Here is a 21,466-nt window from a genome sequence, read left to right as displayed (position 1 = left end):
CCATATCAGGCCTGATCAAGGCCTTTATACAATAGTATCATAACCTCTCTATTTCTGCATGTCAGGGTCCTCCCCATCACTGCTATTATCTGATGTGACATCTTCACAACTTGTGCAGTGTGACCTCTGAATTTCAGGTCCTTGTCCACCATTACTCCTAGATCTCGTCTCCTCTACTTCCGTTAAAGTTTCTCCACCAAGTGTATACTTTCCATCCCATCATTGCTTACCAAATTTCAAAATCTTACACTTCGTAATATTAAACTGACAGTTTCACTTACCTGTTGATTAATTTTGATGGTTTATATTAGAACACAGACTGATAAGTAAATAATGAATTTATTGACTTATTACTGATATTTTGCTGGTATTCTAACCAGCATCTTCAGAGCACAAACAACAGTTTGTCATAGTGCATGAGACAACAAAAATGTGGTGTAACAATGGGACTAGTTAGAACAATTGTAGCTACAACACAAAGACTAAAGTCCTAATTAGGTGCCCTCTATGTTAAAAAAAAAAAGTCTTAACAATCTTAACAGTCTTAACTCTCCCAAATCTTAGGCAAATTTATACAGCCATATTTGTTGAGATTTGGAGTATATTTTAAGGCTTCTGTTGCTTCTAAGAACAATCTCCCTGACTTTTAAAAGCTTCTGTGCAGTACTTTTGTTTTCTTTCAGTTGATCCTGTGTGCAGAGGTATCCAAAGCACAGTCTGCTAGACCCGACTTGCCATAGTGATAGTGCCGGATGTATTTGCTGTGTTCACTGAAGCAGATGTCCACAGTTCTTCCTGTTTGACAGTAGTAAGCTTGATCACATGAACAGGATACCACGTAGCCTTCTGGATGTGATAAGGGAGATATGCTGTCCTTGGAGGAACAGATGAGAATAGCCAAATTGACATATGGTCTAAATATGGTGCATAGCTGATGTTTCTTAAGCACTCTAGATATCTTTTCAGATGTGCCTTGAATATATGAGGTGGTGACAGTTTTGCTGTAATTCTCCATGGTGGGCAGTGGGGGGTATTTCTGGGGAGCATTTAGTATTATGGGAGTTATAGCCATTGTTTAAGAAAGTATAAGTGAGCGAGTTCAACAGTAAAAGCATTGTCATTGGAACAAATTGCTCTTGCTCTGTGGGTTAGTGTTTTTAGGATACCATCCTGTTGGGATTGGTGATGGTTTGTGTAAATATCTTTCTGTTTGTGTTGGTTTTCTATAAACTGAGAATGATAAGGAACCATCTGAAAGACGTGTGATTGATGCACCCAGGAAGGGCAGACAGTTGTTAGCTTCCAGTTCCATTGTAAGGGATTTTTGGGTGTTGGATATTTAAATGTGCTAAGAATATGTCTGGGCCATGTGGGCAAATAATAAGCACACCGTCAACATAGCATAGAAAAATGGGTTGGTTTGAGAGGGGCTGTATTCATAGCTAGCTTTTCCATTTTCTATGTAGTTGGCTGGGGGGGGGGGGGGGAGAAAAAGTGGAAGCCCATAGCTGTCCCATCTAATTGTTTGTATATTTTCCCTCTCCATGTAAAATACCTGCATAGATTGTGAATTTAAATAATTCAAATATATCAGGGAGAAAGTGTGACTTTAACAGATCAAGGGTTTCAATTAACAGTACATTTGTTAATAGTGAGGAGATATCAAAAGCCACCATTATGTCTGAATTTTTTAAGGTATGGTTTTCTAAAATACTTCTTAGGTGGGAAGAATTTTTGATGAGGGAGGGCGAATTTTTGTGAGAGTGGCTTAGCTAAATGTCTAGAAAGTTTGTATGTGGGACTGTTTATACTATTCACAATAGGGCATAAGAGTGTGCCTTGTTTGTGAATGTTTGGTGCTCCATATGTCCTGGGTGTTTTAACGTGGAAGGGCTTGAGTTTGTTAACTGTTTCTTTAGGCCAGGAAGTGACTTTTTCAATAATTTACACACCATATTATTATTATTATTAATATTCAGGCCTCCATGGAGTCAAAAGACTCATCGTGGGAGGTCCTTCCTAAGAACATAAAGTCTGTCAAGACTCATCGAGGGGAGTTCCCCCCCTTAAGAAACACAAAGTCTATCATACCACTCCTTAAACTCATTGGCCGTTCTCGCTCTCACCACTCCATCAGGCAATGTATTCCATGGTTCAACCACCCTCCACACAAAGAAACCACTCCCCACCCTCTTGCTCACAGTTTCCTTTCGTAACTTCCAGGGATGGCCTCTTGTCATCACTCCATCCTGTTGTCCAACCAAGTGAAAGAACTCCCCAGTGTCAACCCTGTAACCACCTCTCAACACTTTAAAAGTCTCAATCATATCACCTCTCCTTCTTCTATCCACCAAACTCTGCAGTCCACATTCCCTCAGCCGATCCTCATAACCAAAATTGTACAGTCCTGAAACCATATTTTTCATCTGTCCTTATACCATTTCCACAGTTAATTTATCCCCTTCAAATCCTCGGGACCAAATCTGAGAACAGTAGTCTAAGTGTGGTCTGATCAGAGACGTATACAATGGAATGATAACCCTTTTATCTCTGCAGGTCAGTGTCCTTCTCATAATTGCAGCAATCCTCTGTGTTACCTTCACCACCTTTGCAATATGTCCCCTAAACTTCAGGTTTCTATCAATCATCAACCCCAGATCTCTTGTCTCCACTACTTCCTTTTATGCAGCATCCCATCGATGTTTCCCAAACCTCAAGACCTTACATTTTGCTGCATTAAACTGACACCCCCATTCATTTGCCCATCTATCTAGCTTATTCAAATTCTCTTGCAGGGCTACCACATCTGCACTATTACTAATAATCCTTCCCAGCTTTGCATCATCTGCAAACAACTGAATATCCCCTTGCAATCCACTGGCAATGTCATTGATATAAAGGTTAAATAATGTAGGTCCTAATACTGAACCCTGTGGAACCCCACTTGTAACCCTCTGCCTCCTTGAAACTGCACCATACACAACTCTCTGATACCTATGAGCCAGCCAATCCTGAATCCAGTTGACCAATCTGACTCCAGACCCAACTGATAGTTAAGTTGTGCTCCAACTTAACTATCAGCTTATCATGTGGCACCTTGTCAAATGCCTTCGCTAAGTCTAAGAAAATTGCAGTATATGCCTTTCCCTCATCTAATGTTCTTGTAACTTTATTATAAAAGGCTAGCATATTGCTAAAACAAGAGTGCCACTTCACAAATCCATGTTGACTCCCACAGATAACATTACCCTCATCTGCCCAATGCTGTATACGGTCCCTCACTACTTTCTCCAAGATCTTAACAACTACTGATGACATACAAACTGGCCTATAATTAGACACTTCCAGTCTGTTATAGTTCGCCCACCGGTTACAGGTCCCTCGACACTTCTGCGCATGTCAGAAAAAGGAGAATCCATTCCGATAATAGGGTAATCAATCTGTCTTCTGGGGTGTGTTTGTTTATTATTACAGGTCGGAAAATTTAGCTTTTCTTTTAGGAACATTGTAGTTTTTAAAGTGTAACTATTTTGCTTGTATAACAGTTGGAAAAATGCACGTAGAGTATTAATAAAATTAAAAAAGGTATAGCATAAAACAAAAATTTAACTAAGTTTATTTTTAAGAAAGTTTTCTACAAAATAAAAATAATTATACAGAAAAACAGAATTTTTTCGAATGAACTTAGATATTCTAAACTTACAGTTGAGAGAACTGAGACACTTTAATGTCCTAAACCGATTAATTATTTATGACTTGTTGTGACTCTTTCAACAAACCCATGCAAAAAAAAAAGGTTGGAAAAAAATACCATTATCAAATCTTTTTAATCTTCAGAGTCATCTGAATCGGTGTCCGAATCGCCATCGCTTTCACTTAACCTGATCACCAAATGTGATCATTTTAAATGAAATTCTTCAATAATTCTATCTCTGTCCCAATACATATTTTCCAATTAGGTGACATCAAAGCAATATTTTCCCCAGTTTTGAACTGCAATACTTTCAATCGCCTGTTCTGAAAGCTTAAAGAGTTTCGACATGTCAATATCTCCAGTTATGTTGTGATGGCGAATGAAACTTTTCACTTCTGCCCAAACATACCGAATAGCATTAATTTTGCAATGATATGGCTAGAAATCCATGCTCTTTGAGCATCATGTCGAATTTAAATAGTTAAGTTGTGGGCGAGTTTCTTTTGACCAAATTAAGCAATTTAATTTTTTGCATATCTGGGGAATGAGAAATGTTATTTGCAGAGAGCCAATCCATAAGAACTTGCTTCTTATTAGACCAATTTGGAACTTTGTTTAATGATATGAAGCATCATCAATTATAACAACAGCATTTTTAGGAAGGATTGGAATCAGTTTTTCTTCTTCCCACTTTTCAAAGATCATAGAATTCGTTTGCCTATGGTAATTGGCTTTGTATAGTAAGTTTGAATTCGGTAAAAAACCCATTTCTCCGCCCGCACACAAAATTATTATGCACTGCGAGGAATTTCCAGTTTGTTGCACTCCACATTCTTCTTTAAACCGCCAACATTTTCCATAACTTAAATTACTATCAATTCAAGTTTCATCTAGATACACAATCGGTTTTTCTCCTCCCTGAAACGTCTTATTACTCTCAAATACTGCGTTCTAGATAAAACAATGTCACTTCGCTCCATGATAAGTTTTCTTTTATTCTGAGACTTTTTAAAACAAAATCCGATTTCATGAAGTATTTTCCTTAAAGTTTCTGTTTTCCAAGGAAAATTAATTTTTTCTTTAAGCACTGGAATCAATTTTGGAACAGTTGGCACTCTTTTCTCGAACATGTAAAATTCGTGAATAGTTCTTCTTATAACGTCTACATCAAAATCATTCAAAGCTACGGTTTCGATGGTTTTCTTTACTCTGGCGCTTTTTTTTAGGAGATTTAAATTTTGGCTTACCTTCACCTTTTGATTCCCTACAAATTATTTTAACAGTCAACCCCGATACGCCCACAATTGCACTTGCACGTTTTATGACTTGAGAAAGGGGAACAAGGAGATGGTTCTTTTTTCGCGGAATGTCAGCACATTATTCAATATTCTTTTGCAAGAGCTACTGAAATGTTTAACAACAGAACTTGTTGACTGTACTGGATCCATCATACAAATTAATAATAAAAAGGTAATGCAAAAAAGCGACAACAAAAATCAAGGTAGTATTAGTGCAGTGACAGACAAGAAAGCACGTGATTTCGCATATTGGTGACCAATTCGTACATCCTTCATTTCTTTCTCGCCTTCAGCATGAATTGACTATTCTTGGCAAAATGCCAAGAAGAGATCTACAAACGGTGGGCAAACTATACTACCCTTGTGTAATAGAACTATCTTACCTTACTTCCATTTCCTGGGCAGGGCACCTTTCCTGCAGGCAGACTTTCATTGAAAAGCCAGGTTAAAGGCACTGTCAGTTCCCTAGCACATTCTCTCAAAATTCGTGGTTAAATACCATCTAGTCCCAAAGCTTTATTGACATCCAGAGTACTAAGTATCTGAAACACACCCTCCTCCTGTACCTCTAAACCTTGAATCTGCCCTATCCTTCTAGCATTAAAACTGACTCCTCTAGGATGAAATACTCCAATAAAGTGTTCATTGAACAATTCCACTGTGTCATCTGCATCAGTCACTCTATTCCCATTTTTATCCCACAATATCATTCTTCCACAGTCATTTCTCCTCTTACTGGCCGCATAGCTAAAAAATTCCCTAGGATTGTCTTTGGATCTTAGGACCAATCTCCTCTCATATTCCACTTTCACTTTCCTTACCACACTAGTCGCTCTTCTGGCCTGTGTCTTATATTCTTCATGTATGTTCTCTTCATCTGTCTCCTTATATCTCTTCCATAGCCTCTTTTTCGCATGCAATTCCTGTTTAATATTGTTTGTCATCCACTTTACTCCAAATTTTGTCCTCTTCCTCACTCGTAGTATACAACTTACCATTGCTGCTAACAAATATTCGTTCACAATTTACTACACACTAATGATATCCCAGCCTTCCAATTCCTCCCTCCATGAAACTTCCCGTAGTTGACGTCTAAGACTATTATAATCACCTGCTTTATAATTCCACATAAGTTCCCGTCTCTTTGATACTCCTTCATGTCTATTCATTTTCCAAGTCAAAACCATATGGTCACTCTCTCGAACTGGCGGGAGAGATGTCATCTCAGTTGTTATCAACTCTTCTGATGCTATAACCAAATCCAAAACTCTCAAACCTCTTGTTCCCTCTGTTACATGTTTTCTAAGACATTTGTCCCTCAAGAATTCTAGAAATTCCATTCCCCTATTGCTACATGCATCTTCCTCTCTCCAATTTATACTACTGTAGTTAAAATCTCCCATAGCAATCATTCTTCTTGCACTTGCAGGAAGAATGATTGTTATGGGAGATTAACTGTCTAAACATCCCCTGGTCCCCATCTCTGTGCTCCTGGGTCTGTAGCAACACCCCACTAAATATCCTGTCTTGCCCACCTCTACCTCACACCGTATGCTCTCAAAATCATTTGTCTCACTTCTTTCCAAAGCCTCCACTCTTAGAGGACATAGTTCGTCACTTATAAGCAGTACTCCACCACCACGCTTTCCCTTCCTATCCTGCCAAAAAATGCTGTACCCAGCGACTTCTATTTCTGTTATTATATCCTCTTCTGTCAACCACATCTCAGTGATCCCAATAATTTTTGGCCAGGCTGATGCTATCAGCACCACCAATTCCTCTCTCCTATTCCAAATGTTCCTGGTATTAGTATAAAGCATATAAATGCCATTGTTTCTATACCCAGCATTATCCCCTCTAGACCCCACTGGGTTCAGTGTTACCTGATGTCGTCTCCATTCCCACAAGAGGCCACCCCTGCTAACATCCTCCCTGGGACACACTGACTCGTTCAGAACAGCAATCTCTCCAGATGCCTATGTCCTTCCTCATTCAAATGTAAGCAGTCTCGCATACAATTCCTCTCTTTCCTCAAATGTACTCCAAGCATCAACATATACCAGTCCTCTCTTGTCACACATTCTAGTTATTATGTCATTCAATATTGCTGCTATTCTGCTCAGCTCGTCATTATCATACCTAGGCAACACGCACACTATTTTTCCTCTCTCTGTCTTCTTCCGTACAGCCTCATGCAAAAATCTCATATCTCTTGCTGCCTGACTTACATTACCACTCAATTCATTTGTTCCTACCATCACAATCATCTCATCCACCCTTTCACCTCTCTTAATTGCCATAGCCACCCTTTCTATTGTTCCTCCTGGCAAACACTCCTCACGCATCCTATCTTGAACACCACGGATAATTGCGTCGCCATACATTATACCTCTTACCATTCCCTCTCTCTTCTATTGTTTCTATTCTCTCCTCTTCTTTCTTTCCCATAGGTCTCTCTCTCTCTCTTTCCCATAGGTCTCTCTCTCTCTCTCTCTCTCTCTCTCATTCCCTCTCCTCTACTGCTATTCTCTCTTCTAGCATTCCCATACCTCTCTCTCTCCTACTGTTTCCCTTCTCTCCTCTTCTAGCACTTCCATACATCTCTCTCATTCCCTCTCTCCTACTGTTTCCATTTTCTTCACTTCTAGCACTTCCATATCCCTCTCTCATTCCGTCTCTCCTACTGTTTCCATCCTCTCATCTTCTAGCATTTCCATACCTCTCTCTTATTCTCTCTCTTCTACTGTTTCCATTCTCTCCTCTTCTAGCATCCCCATACCTCTCACTCATTCCCTCTCTTCTACTGTTTCCTTTCTCTCCTCTTCTAACACTCCCAAAATTCTCTCTCTCCCCTACTCTGATTCGGCCTGCATTTATCTCTTCCATTCTCCTAATCTTATCTTTCATACTTCTGCTCTCATTCACAAGACATTCCACCCCCCCCCCCCTTTCAGCTCATCTGCCTCCCTCTGCAGGTCAGTCACTCTTAATCTAAATTCACTCTCCCAAACAAAACCATCTCCTAAACTTTCACAGTCACTCATGCCTTCCACACTATGAACTATTATTTTCTCATTCATATATATATATTTTTTTTTCATTTTCTCCTATCACACTACTTGTCTTCCTACATTCATTCCCCATTCCTGGAGCAACAAGGTTGGATATTGATATTTCTAATGCACTTATTTCCTCCCACCGCCTGCATTTTGCGCACATACACTCTCTGCTCTCTTTCACAAGCCACATATCCAATTCCCGAGACGCATACATGCCGCAAGTACTGCATTCCACAAAGTCCCTTATGATATTGCTTATAATAGAGTTCTTAAATGGCGGATGACTTGGCGATATGCCACTTGCGAATGCAGCTGAATTTGCCATCATTCCTTACTGCCAAGTAGCGTAATCATTAATTATTCAATTAATAAATTTCGTTAAATAAATAAGAACAAAAGTACAAACAATTGCAAGCAAAATAAAACATTTAAGTACACTAAATATAATTAAATAAAATGAAATATAACTAAATACAATAATGAAAACTTGCTTCGTTTTGTCTTCCATCGTTATTCATTCAATTCTGACGGTAACCAAAATATATTATATCGCGACAGCAACTAACTTCCAAAATACAACCACTGAAGTACACTCGTATTCAGAGAAACGATTTAGCACTCAAAAACATAGAAAAACGGGAAAACAACGGACTATTCACCGATTAAAAATCACTTTCTTCTGCACAGCTCAAATTCACCGCCACGTGCTCAATTCACCTGCTTTCCATATTCTTTTGCAAGTTGATGGGATCCTGATTTATCATCATTAACCTTAACCGAAGAAGTCACTAGTGCTTTAAGTCAAGAACAATTTTGCCATTACTCTGAAGCGAGTTCCAAAAGCCCAAAATAATGGCTTCTGTTGAACGGGGAATATACGACCTGTTTTCCAGCAAAAACTTGTAACATTCGTTTAGATGTGGACAACATTCTAATCCATTCTAAGAAAATAATATTTTTCACATAAAGAAATCATTTCTCTAAAAGAGCTACACAGTAATAACCGCATTGCCATAACCAAAGCAGACAAAGGAAACACAACGGTAGTGATGAATTCAACAGAATATGAAAGCAAAATGCACACCCTTCTACAAGATCAGTAGAAGGGTGTGTATATAAAATTATAGATGTGGTAGCCCTTATTCTGTTGATTCCAGCATCTTGGAATCAACAGCAGCCCTGAAACATACTGCAAACCTCAACAAGTATGGCTGTATAAATTTGCCAAAGATTTGGGAGACAGTCATATTAATACCTGCTTAGCAGTTCATTTTTAGGTCTATAGCCAATCCTATCCAAGCATTTGATGGTTGTGATTTCCCCACTACACCTGCCCAATTACCTTTATCACCACTTACCGCATATATATGCTCAGTCTCAACTTTCCCACCCAAATAGCAATATACTCCATCTTCATGCCCACATTCACTGCAATTTCACATAGTTTCAGCATCTCTTCTAGTAAGTTGAAGATCTTTTTTTTATTTTCAGCCAGCAGTACTGTATCAACTGCATATCTTATATTATTATTATTATTATTCAGGCCTCCATGCAGTCCAAAGACTCATCGTGGGAGGTCCTTCCTTGGAAACACAAAGTCTATCAACACTTATCATGGGAGGTGTTTTTATGTTTCCTCTTAGGAAACACAAAGTCTATCATATCATTCCTTAAACTCATTGACCGTTCTCGCTCTCACCACTCTATCACTCATGCATTCCATGGTTCAACTACCCTCCATGCAAAGAAACCACACCTCATCCTCTTGCTCACAGTTTCCTTTCGTAACTTCCAGGGATGGCCCCTTGTCACCACTCCTTCTTGCTGTTTAACCAAGCAAAAGAACTCCCCAGTGTCAACCCTGTAACTACCTCTCAACACTTTAAAAGTCTCAATCATATGACCTCTGTTTCTTCTATCCACCAAACTCTGCAGTCCACATTCCCTCAGCAGATCCTCATAACTAACATTGTACAATCTTGAAAACAACTTTGTTATCCCCCTCTGTACCCTTTCCACAGTTAATTTATCCCCTTCAAATCCTGGGGACCAAATCTGAGAATAGTGTAAGTATGGTCTGATCAGGGTCTACAACGAAATGATAACACTTTTATCTCTGCTGGTCATTGTCCTCATTATTGCAGCAATCCTCTGTGTTACCTTTACCACCTTTGCAATACGTCCCCTAAATTTCAGGTTTGTATCAATCATCAACCTCCATCACTCATCTCCCCAACTTCCCCCAGTTTAACTCCTCCCATGGAGTATGCAGCATCCCATCAATGTGTCCCAAACCTCAAGACCTTACATTTTGCTGCATTAAACCTACATCCCCATTCATTTGCCCATCGTATTCAAATCCTCTTGCAGGGCTACCACATCTGCACTATTACTAATAACCCTACCCAGCTTCACATCATCTACAAACAACTGAATAACCCCTTGCAATCCACTGACACTGTCATTGATATAAAGGTTAAACAATATAGGTCCCAGCACTGAGCCCTGTGGGACCCCACTTGTAACCCTCTGCCTCCTTGAAACTGTCCCACCATACACAACTCTCTGATACCTGTCGGACAGCCAATCCTGAATCCAGTTGACCAATCTGACACCCAGACCCATGTTCTGCAACTTAAGTATCAACTTATCATGTGGTACCCTATCAAATGCGTTTGCTAAATCCAAGAAAATGGCAGTATATGCCTTTCCCTCATCTACTGCTCTTGTAACTTTATTATAAAAGGCTAGCATATTACTAAAACAAGAGCACTCCTTCACAAATTCATGTTGACTCCCATAGATAACATTACCCTCATCTGCCCAATGCTGTATACGGTCCCTCACTAATTTCTCCAAGATCTTAACAACTACTGCTGACACACAAACTGGTCTATAATTAGACACTTCCAGTCTGCTACCACCATACCTTATGCAATGGCACTATCTTACCTTCCTTCCATTCCCTGGGTACCTTTCCCGTAGCCAGACTTTCATTGAAAAGCCAGGTCAAAAGAGCTGTCAGCTCTTTAGCACATTCTCCAAAACTCATGCTGAAATACCATTCAGTCCCACAGCTTTACTGGTGACCACAATACTCAGTATTTGAGACACACTCTCCTCCTGCACCTCTAAACCTTGAACCTGCCCTATCCCTCTAGTAATAAAATTTACTCCTCCAGGATGAAATACTCCAATAAAGTGTTCATACAACAATTCCACTATGTCTTCTGCATCAGTCACTCTATTCCCATTTTTATCCCACAATGTCATTCTCCCTATTGTTTCTATTTTGTTTATTCAATTTCATTCGTATTTCACAAACAATTCATATTGTTTATATTTCTGCTTCCTATGCTGACTCCTTTAAATTCTGCTGATTGTTTGAAGATATTTTCAGTATAGAAGTCAAAGAGTAAAGGAGAAAGAACACAGCCTTGTCTGACACCCTTCTTTACTGGGAATTCCTCCAAGGTTTCTCCTGATATTTTTGAAGCAGTTTTCTTCCGATATAGATTTGTCAGTAATCTAATATCTTTACCATCTACTCCTAATTTTTGATGCATTCTATTAATTCATGTTCTATATTGTCAAAGGCCTTTGTGTTGTGTAGTCAATAAAACATAAGTAGTCTTCATTCTGCTTCTCTAGATATCTTTCTGTAATAGTTCTAACATTGAAAAATCCTTCTCTAGTACCTTTATTTTCCTGAAAACCAGATTGTGTCTCATTAACTTACAATTTGATTTTAGGTTTATTTCTTTCTAGGATGAGAGATAACATAACTTTTGTTATCTGACTGATTGTTCTGACTCTGACCTCTTCACATGTAATTGTCTTAGATTTTTAGGCATTGGTAGGAATGTCAAGTGCTTAAAATCTTTTTGGCAGTTGTCCAGTTTCATATACGTCAATCAGTGATCTTATAGCCTTATCATTTAAAGCCTTTAGACATTCTGCCATAATTCCATCCATTCCTGGAGCTTTTCCTGATTTCAATTTCCTAATGGCATTTGTTACTTCCCAGGTAAAAATAGTAGGCACATCTAAATTTTCTTGCAATGGCTTATCTATTCTATCATGATTGTAGAGTTACTTTGAATACTCTACCAATCTATCCTTTATTTTGTCTTTCTCCATTAGGATGTTTTCACTGGCATCTTCAATTCATTGAGAGCCTGCCCTTTTCCAAGATTTGCTAGTTAGCTCCCTAATTTTTTCCATGAAGTTTTCTGGTTTTGTGTTTGTTGTGCAAAAGCTCAATTTCCTTGCATTTGTTGTTGAGCTATAGTTCTTTTGCAATCCTAGATTCTTTCCTATTCTCCCAGTTTAAGTTCTTGTATTCAAGACAATTTTTGTTTTTCTTTCTTTCCTCTATCATTTTCAGTATCTTATCATTATTCCAGAGTTTACTCTTCTTCTTCTTCTCAAATTTTATTATTATTATTATTATTACGGGCAGCTCCAAGGAGTCCTTAGACTCATTGAGGGAGGCCCTGAATATCATGTCAAGATCTATTCGCATTTGCACAGTATCTATTGTACTTTGCTTTGAACTCATTCACAGTCATGGCGCTCACAACAGACTCTGGCAGCTTATTCCACTCATTCACCACTCTCACCAAGTATAAAACCTAATTCTAACACACTTGTTAACTACACTCTTGTTCAGTTTCCATGGATGACCCCTAGTTCTCCCACCACCACACCTGTTCTGAAAAATTTCCTCTGAATTAATCTTGTAAAAACCCCTCAGCAATTTATAATGTCTCAATCATATCACCCCTTTGCCACCTCAACCAGTTTCTGTAACCCACACAAGAACAAACCTGTTCTTGTAAGGTTCATTCCATAGACCAGCTACCATCTCGGTCAATCACCTCTGGATCCTCTCTACCTCCTCCCCATCACCAAGAAATCCTGGTGCCCAGATCTGCCTACAGTAGTCAAGATGGGGTCTCATTGAGGCTCAATAAAGAGCAATAATAACCTGCTTGTCAAAGTATTCTTCAGTAACCAAGTAATCTGATGAGCTGATTTAGCCACTTTTGCTACATGCCCCCTAAACTTTAACTCCCTATCCACTAACACACCCAAGTCTCTGTCTTCATCAACCTCCTGGAGTACAGTTCCACCAATGTGATATACTGCTGGTAAACTTTTCACCCCAAAATATATAACCTTACACTTTGCCACATTAAACTGACATCCATTCTCCTTAGCCCAGTCTGCCAATTTAACCAAATCATCCTGCAAAATTTTGACATCATGTGTATTCACTATTGCTCTACCCAACTTTGTGTCATCAGCAAATAACTGAACAGTGTAACTGATATTTATTGAGCACCTAGATATCTTTTCAGATGTGCCTTGAATGTATGGGATGGTAACAATCACAATGCTCTTGCTGCTGAACTCACTCACTTATGTCACACCTTCTTAGCCTATGGCTATAATTTCCATAGGATAGCAAAAATACTAAATGCCCCTCAAAAATCGCCTCCATTGCCTATCACACAAGACTGCAGCCAAACTGTTACCATCCAATACATTCAAGGCACATACAAGAAGCTAGAAAGTGAGAAAGCTTAAAGTCCAGAAATTAGACATTCATGGTGAAGGATTTAACACAGCAAACCATGCCAGCTTGGACGTCACCCAGTTCAACAAGGTCTGCATTGCCATTTGGTAGCAGCTCCAGGGGTGGCAATGAGAAGTTAGCGACTGACACTACCACCACCACCACCACTATCACTGACAAAAATAATGAAAAAACTGGATCCAGATTCAGACTCCTTAACCATTTAATGATCAGAACCTGGAATATTAGGACTCTACTACAATCAGTTCAACTCAAATTACTACAGCACGAACTAAAAAGATATGAATGGACTGTTATGGGGCTTTGTAAGATTCGGTGGCCCAAAACAGGAGCTAACAACAGATGGACATTTGCTTCTTTACTCTGGATGTGATTGCAACGGAAAAGGTGTCAAGTTTCTGATACACAAATCATCATGAAATTCTGTCATGGAATTCAATCCTATCAATAGCAGAATTGCTCTAGTCTGCCTAGGAGGAAAACCACTCAATATCACCATCATACAGGTCTATGCCCCAACCACAGGTCATGAGGACTGTAAAGTAGAGGAGTTTTATGGGCAACTTAATGCAACAATCACCGGAGCGAATAGAAAAGACCTTCTGATTATAAAGGGCGATTGGAATTCCAAAATTGGAACCGACATCAGTAAGGATTTTCTCCCATTTGTTGGACCACATGGCTATGGGGAGACAAACAAAAGAGGTTTTGAATTGATCAATTTTGCCTCACAAAATGAACTTACCATTACTAACACTCTATTTCCCTATAAACCATCCAGAAGATGGACATGGACTTCCCCTGATGGTAAAACACACAAACAAATCGACTTTAAAATCGATTTTGTGCTTACAAATCCTTGTAAGCATAAAATCGATAACAGAATAGCAATCACAACCAGACTAAGACTAATTGACACTTTGGTGAATTTCTATCCTCTTGTATGGTTGTGAGGCCTGGACTTTACTGAGGGAAGATGAGAGGAGACTCCTGTCTTTTGAAATGAAAACTTACAGAAGACTTTTGAGAATTCCCTATACCGCTAACGCAACCAATGAAAATGTCCGAAAACTGATTGATTCAATAGATGGGAGAAAAAGGGAAAATATTCTGACAGTCATCAGAAGAAGACAGATGAAATGGTTTGGACATGTGGGGAGGGCTAATGGCATTCCAAAGCAAGCACTAGAAGGAATCGTTCTGGGATCAAGGGTTAGGGGCCAACTTCAATTAAAATGGACTGATAACATGAAAAAATGGACAAATTCCTCCTATTTCTCAACTAACATCAAGAACAAGAGACCGAAATGATTGGAGGAGGCTAACAAAGAATATCACCTACCAGCCATGAGTGACCCAATGGTCCATTTAGGACTACGGGAGAGAAAGAATATAATGAAGTAGCAAGAGACTGTTTTTTTTTCTGGCAAGATTTTTAGGATTTCATTTGATTTTTATGGTGCAAAGATATCAAAGATCATACTGCACCAGGACGCAGGTTTACAGCAGCACATATTGTAAACACTTAGTAGGGCAATCACAAACATCCATGCCCTTGGCAGGATTCAAACCTACAGCCGCTTGGCTGGAGAGCAGATACGCTAACTACTCGGCCAACCAAGCTGACAATTTCTGGCAAGAGAAATTTGGGAATTATTTGTTTTACTGCCTTCTTTAAATTTCTATCATCTATCCTCAATCTCATCTTTAGGAGTAAGGATACCTGGTGGAATTAGGAACATTAACAGCAGTGGATTGTGCCAGTTCCACTAAAAATTTACCTTGTATTTCTTGATTTTTAAGGGAGCCAAAGGTTATTTATTTCTATGTGTATAGGTTGTTTCATTGTTTTCTTTAATTTTATTGCTGCTTTAATGACCACAGGGTTGTGGTCTGATCCAATATCAGCCCTCCGGGTATGTTTTGGCTTGTAAGATGTTACTCCGGAATCTTTTTTTAATCATTATATAGTCAATCTGGTTCCTATGTCTGTCTCTGGGACTTTCCCATGTCTTCTAGGAGGTTGGCTAAACAAAGTATTTGTTTATTACCAGATTGTTTTCTTCACTGAACTGTATTAATCATTCTCCTCTTGGATTTCTATGCCCGAGGCCTTGGTTTCCCATGCAGGAAGAGATCATTTCTGATCTTTTCCTGCATGGGAAACTACTTTAGCGTTTAGATCTCCCATAACGATAGTTATGTCATATGATTTGGTGTCATTAAGTGCATTTTGAATGTCTTCAGAGAGGTATTCTACATCTTCATCTGGGTAATCAGAAGTAGGTGCATATATTTGGATGATAAAATTATCAAAGGTTGAGCTGCAATTTTTAATACAATTGCTCTGTCACTTATGGGCCAAAATCAAGTAAGGATTGGGCAATCTTATTTTTTAGTACAAATGCTACTCCATTCCTCCATTCTATTCCTATATACACAATACCATATGAATTACATTGCTTATTACAATGGTGGAAGTGCATTCCAAGGGACAGACTTCTACTAGGCATCTTATTTCACCATTCAGACATGATTTATAGAATTGTTGCAAGACAACTTTCTCGAGCAACATGTGAAAGAAGGAACTCAAGGTCAAAGAGTTTAGTTTTATTCATATGACTATTTTACCACCAGTTGGTGTCAGTAATCATGCCATGCTTTCTTGGGAAGTATGTTCCCAGACAGGTTACATGCTGAACTATAAAGCTGGACATTATGATCAATTTAGGAGAATCCTACCTTTGGTCCAAGGGTGTCATTTAAGCACTTTGAAAAAGTGCTTAAAGTGGTGTATGAATGTATCCCTAGTGTTTGAAGAATAAATAGGTTAGGAGTTAAATAGATGTTCAACCTTGTTAAGTAAGAGATCCAGATGATGATGATGTGGAAAGACTATCATGTGAATAAGAGTGAGAGGAGTTATGAAATATATAAAACTCAGGCCAGAAAAGTAATGAGTATTGTCCAGAAAGCTAAATCGGTGTATGAAAAAAAAAATTGGGCATGCAAGCTAAAGGCAATTCAAAAGAATTTTATCGTTATGCTGTCGCAAGCAAAAGAAAGAATGAATATGGAAGATTAACTTTACTGAATGCAGATGGGACTCTAGTGTCAGAAGCTAATGAGCTCTTTCAAGTAATAAGTGCTTACTTTGCTAAGATATATTAACCAGGTGTATAACATGGTGCACAGTGCTACTGCTACATGAGATGAAAAGTTAGAGGTGCATGAAAATGAGGTTGAAGAGCTGTTGCATAACCTGGATAAGAGTTTGTCAACAGGGACAGATGGAACATCAGCACATTTGCTAAAAGAATGTTCAGCCAAATTGGCTATGCCTCTCACATGTTTGCATAACTTGAGTCTCAGCTCAGGAATGGAAGAAATGCATAATAGAATCCATTATACAAGATTGGTGCAAATACTAATGTGTCTAACTACTGACGTATCAGTATCTCTGATGTGGTAGTGAAGATTTGAGAAAAGTTAGTAAGAACTTGCATGTGGAAATGAGTAGACAAACAAGCTATATGCTGCGAGGAGCAGCATGGGTTTACTAAAGGAAGTTCAGTTTTTAGCAATTTGCTCATATTTTATAACAATGTTGTGGCCAAGTTGGATAAAGGCAGGGGCATGCCAACAATATGTGCAACGCACACAGGCACCAGGATAGTAGAGGCGCCCAAGATTTCAGGCCAGGAGGAAATACTTTAAAAAAATATTATTTGTTAATTATATCAAAATAAATTACATTTTTGTTTAAATTTTAATTATATTTTACTTTTTTGTCTTAAACAAATTATTTATAATCACTTATTTGTTATTATTCCTTAAGATCTTATTTTATTCTGATCCTAGTTCTAACAAGTCTGAGAAACAAGAATACTTTTTGAGTTTACTGTTTACAGGATGACCCACGTTTGAATTTGTTTAATCTTGTTCACACTCGCATTTGCTCTAAACATATATAAGAAAATCTGCTGCAGTTTTTAACTTTATTCTATATTCTGCTGATAACAGCAGAATATAGGCAACATCTTGCAATGTACCTGAATCGTCATGAGAAAAATTTAAAACATTTGAACAATTACAAAAAATGGACAGAATTAATTACATCCTTAAAATATAAAACTTGTATTGATCACTTGCAACAAACAGTTTTAGATAATGAAAGGAAACCTTGGGATAGAGTTATAAAAATAATAATTTTTGTAGTACAGCTTTTAGGCAAACAAAATCTAGCTCTTCGTGGTAAAAGTAATAAACTTTACGATCGCAACAATGGCAATTTTTTAAACTGCATCGAGATGTTAGAAAAGTTTGATCCTAACTTTAAAAATATGCCCTCCTATTTAGGTGATAAAATTCAAAATTAAATACTCACTTTATTGACATCAAATATTAAAAATAACGTTTTTATAAAGTGTTTTTTTATTGGTGGGGGGGGATATAGGGGCGTCAACTAAAGTTTTGCACACAGGTGCCGGACACTACTGCCATGCCCCTGGATAAAGGGAATGGGTACACTATGATAATGTTGGATTACACTAGGGTATATGATAAGATACCACATGAAAAGCTGTTGCATAAACTAGAGATATATGATTGGAATATAAACTCTTGACTTGGATCAGGAGATGGTTATAGACAGATATCACAAAGTGGGGTATACAGTGAGTGTGAATCTGCCAAATTTAAGGTGGCCTGTGGTATTATATATTCATGATATTAGGGAGGATCTGCCAGGAGATGTGCAATTATTTGCTGATGATGTGAAAACAGGGAGGGCAATTGCGGATACTACTGATATCCAGCACATACAAAATGATTTGAATACGATGGAAATTTGGGTAAACGAAAATGGCTGTCCATTTAACCTTCCCTCTGTGTACAGGGTACAAACACACCCTAGGCTAATAAAAATGTAAATAAAAAGTTGCCGAATGGAAAATTTCCAAAGTTTTCTTAGGAATGCTATCTGTGATATGTTTCACACACAATTTGAAAAACATTTCATTGAATAGGAATGTAGTAGTAAGGCTTCAAAGGCACCTGAGCGCTTAACCGTGTACAGGGGCGCATATGCATCCCAATATTCTCCATACAAAAACCAGTTTTTGTAAGCAGCTGCATTAGTATTTTTCCATAGTTTCTTTTGTATTTACATTCCTGTTGCCTGAAAAATATATATATTTTTACTTTGCTACCATATTCGCTTTGGAACTATGTATGATTCTTGTATGAGTATGTATATTTTTCTTCGTTTTTAGTCATTTTTTGTTCAGCTTACTGGTGTACACTGTAGCATAATTTCATTATCTCTAAAATGATTTGATGCAGTTTCAGTTCTGTCTTTACTTGCGTTTCAAAGAAGTAAGATATGTTTTTTTATTGAATTAGTGGTAAGTGTTTTTGGTTTTCATATTTGATATTGTCTTGCAAATTACGAACTATTATCTGCTGTGGTTATTGTTGTTTTTCTTCATTACTGCTTATTTTACTACTACTTATTGCTACTAAGTTTGTTTTGTGATATGTTTATTTTTTATTTTTGTTGTAGTTTTTATAGAATTTTTTTTTTCTGTGGATATTTTAGATAATTATAACAAGAAGAAAAAGACATCATACCAGTTCCGAGTTGAGAGATCTTTTAGAGGAAGTGTTGTCAGTTGTTTCATCAGATATGCCAAGCGATGATGTTGATTCAGATGTGGAATTAGAAAACGATATTTTTGATGGCGATTTCTCAGCTTTTGATGCTGCTGCTGAAGATTATATACCACAATTAGATGAAGAACTAAGAGAAGAAGCAAATGAGAGATCTATAGTTACTGTGGAAGCTTCAACTGCGGTTTTTCTGCTGATAATATCCCGGAAAATGTTGTTGTGTATCTGAATAGAAACTCACAAATGAACAGAAGATGGACCAATGTTCCTCCTGATGTACATGAAGTTCTTGACTTTCAGGTATTTCGAGAAAGAGAAGGAATTGCCGGAGCAATACTAACTCAAAATCTATGCTGCGCAATGGACTATTTCAAACAAATAATTCCTGAAACAATTATAAATGATTGTATGTGAAACTAACAGAAAAACCAGAGATCATTACAATGCATCCAGAAATCCACAATATAAATGATCTCGTATTTAGTATGATGCTGATGAAATCTATACTATGATTGGCATTCTAATATATGCTGGAAGTTTTATGCCCAAGTTTTTTCTTTACATTTTGCACTGAAAATACACAGGGTGTAATTACACCCCTGTACACGGTTAATGTTAAAATATTTGTACACAGAGAGAAGGTTAATTTTAGTAAGTGTAAAATTATGCACTTTGGGGTGATGAGATGTCCAGTTGCAATACTAGCAGGGTTATGCCACAAGAGACTGATGATGCTAGGAATCTTCATGTAATGTTGGATAGGAATTTTAAGTTCAAAGGTCACATAGCAGAAGTTACAAATACAACTCAGAGGATAATTGTGATGTTGAAGTGAACCTTGACATTTAAGGATAAGTCATTTTGCATCTTTATAAGACCTTGACAAGACTTCACCTGGATTATTGTACACAGATTTGGTCTCCCAGGTTCCGATGGGATAAAGAAGCTGTGGAAAGGGTACAAAGATATCCATTAATGAAACAGGAGAAAGAGAGATGATATGATATGATAGAGGTCTAACTTCTAAATGGGTGTTATTGGATATCTCTGAAGAAATTTTTTGTTATATGGAAGGTGGTGAGAGAACACGGGGGTGGTGGGGCATCCATGAAAGTTATGTTTGTTTACAGTGAAGAAAGGAGTAAGAGCTAGGTTTTTCTCTCACAATGCAGTGAGTGAGTGAGTGGAATAATTTGCCTTTAAGGGTAGTGAACATATGTAGTGTGAATGAATTTAAGGGAAGGTATGACATCTGGTTCGGGTGATTTATAACCTCCCTCAATAAGTCCTTGACCTTGGAGGTCACAGATAATATTACTAATAATAATAGATACTTTCAGGAAGTCTTTGACCACAACCAATAATTCTTTTATCATAATTTCTAGTAAAGATCAAGTTTGTTTTATCAGTATAGAAAGTATTAAATATGTAGTTCACATTTATTTTATTTCATGCAAACTGTTTTTGCAAAAAAAAAAAAAAAGTTATTTTTGTGCAGAAAATGAAGTTCTGTGAGAACTATCCTCATATTCAAAATCTAGGATTAAGTGTCTGACTCATTTGTTGGGGAGCAAATTATTATTTTAAAATATGAATAGTGCTTAATTCTATTTGGATAATATTGCTAGTATCCATTTCAGTCTCTCTCACATTTTAATAGTAATGTATTTAATTTTTCTTACTGCCCTACTCATTTTATTAATGGCTGTTTTTAAATTTCTTAACAGAATATTCCGCTTAGAACTTTTCTGACAGACATTTTGGGGTTCCAGTTAGATGTAGCATCATTTTCATGTGAAGCTGGATCTGGTTCAACTCAGAAAGTTTAACAAAATAAATAAAAAGTATTTTAACACTGCTGCTTGACTTCTGATGTGAAATAAAATGGAAATTTTATTTGAGTAAATAAATTTATAATACTGAAAAACTAACAAAATAATTACAAACTCTAAGATTTAATACTTCCTAATATATTAAACTACAGGTAATGGACAAAAACATGGAAGCACTGACACGTTTCAATTATGGTGTTGGTCCATTGCGGGTGTCTCTCCCTTGAAGAATACACGCTGTATTCTTCGAGGGAGAGACTCTTCAGTGCTTGGAACTCAACAGGAGCTATTTTACACCATTCATCTGCCAT

At 37.7% G+C, this 21,466-nt stretch overlaps 1 protein-coding gene across 1 annotated transcript in view; it reads left to right on the top strand.

Moving 5' to 3' along the window:
• Positions 1-21,182, top strand: part of LOC150107828 (uncharacterized) — a 290,123-nt gene extending 268,941 nt beyond the window's left edge. The window contains exon 7 of the mRNA XM_090391582.1: positions 21,051-21,182. Within this exon, the coding sequence (XP_090247708.1) occupies positions 21,051-21,152 (102 nt within the window). The 3' untranslated portion in view covers positions 21,153-21,182. The remainder of the gene's footprint in view (positions 1-21,050) is intronic.
• Positions 21,183-21,466: the final 284 nt, after the last annotated feature.

This window comes from Typopeltis vanoorti, chromosome 4 (assembly GCF_054136105.1).
Source record: "Typopeltis vanoorti isolate ZY-2024b chromosome 4, IOZ_Tvanoo_1.0, whole genome shotgun sequence".
NCBI lineage: Eukaryota > Metazoa > Arthropoda > Arachnida > Uropygi > Thelyphonidae > Typopeltis > Typopeltis vanoorti.
This window is presented reverse-complemented; position numbering and strand designations above follow the sequence as displayed.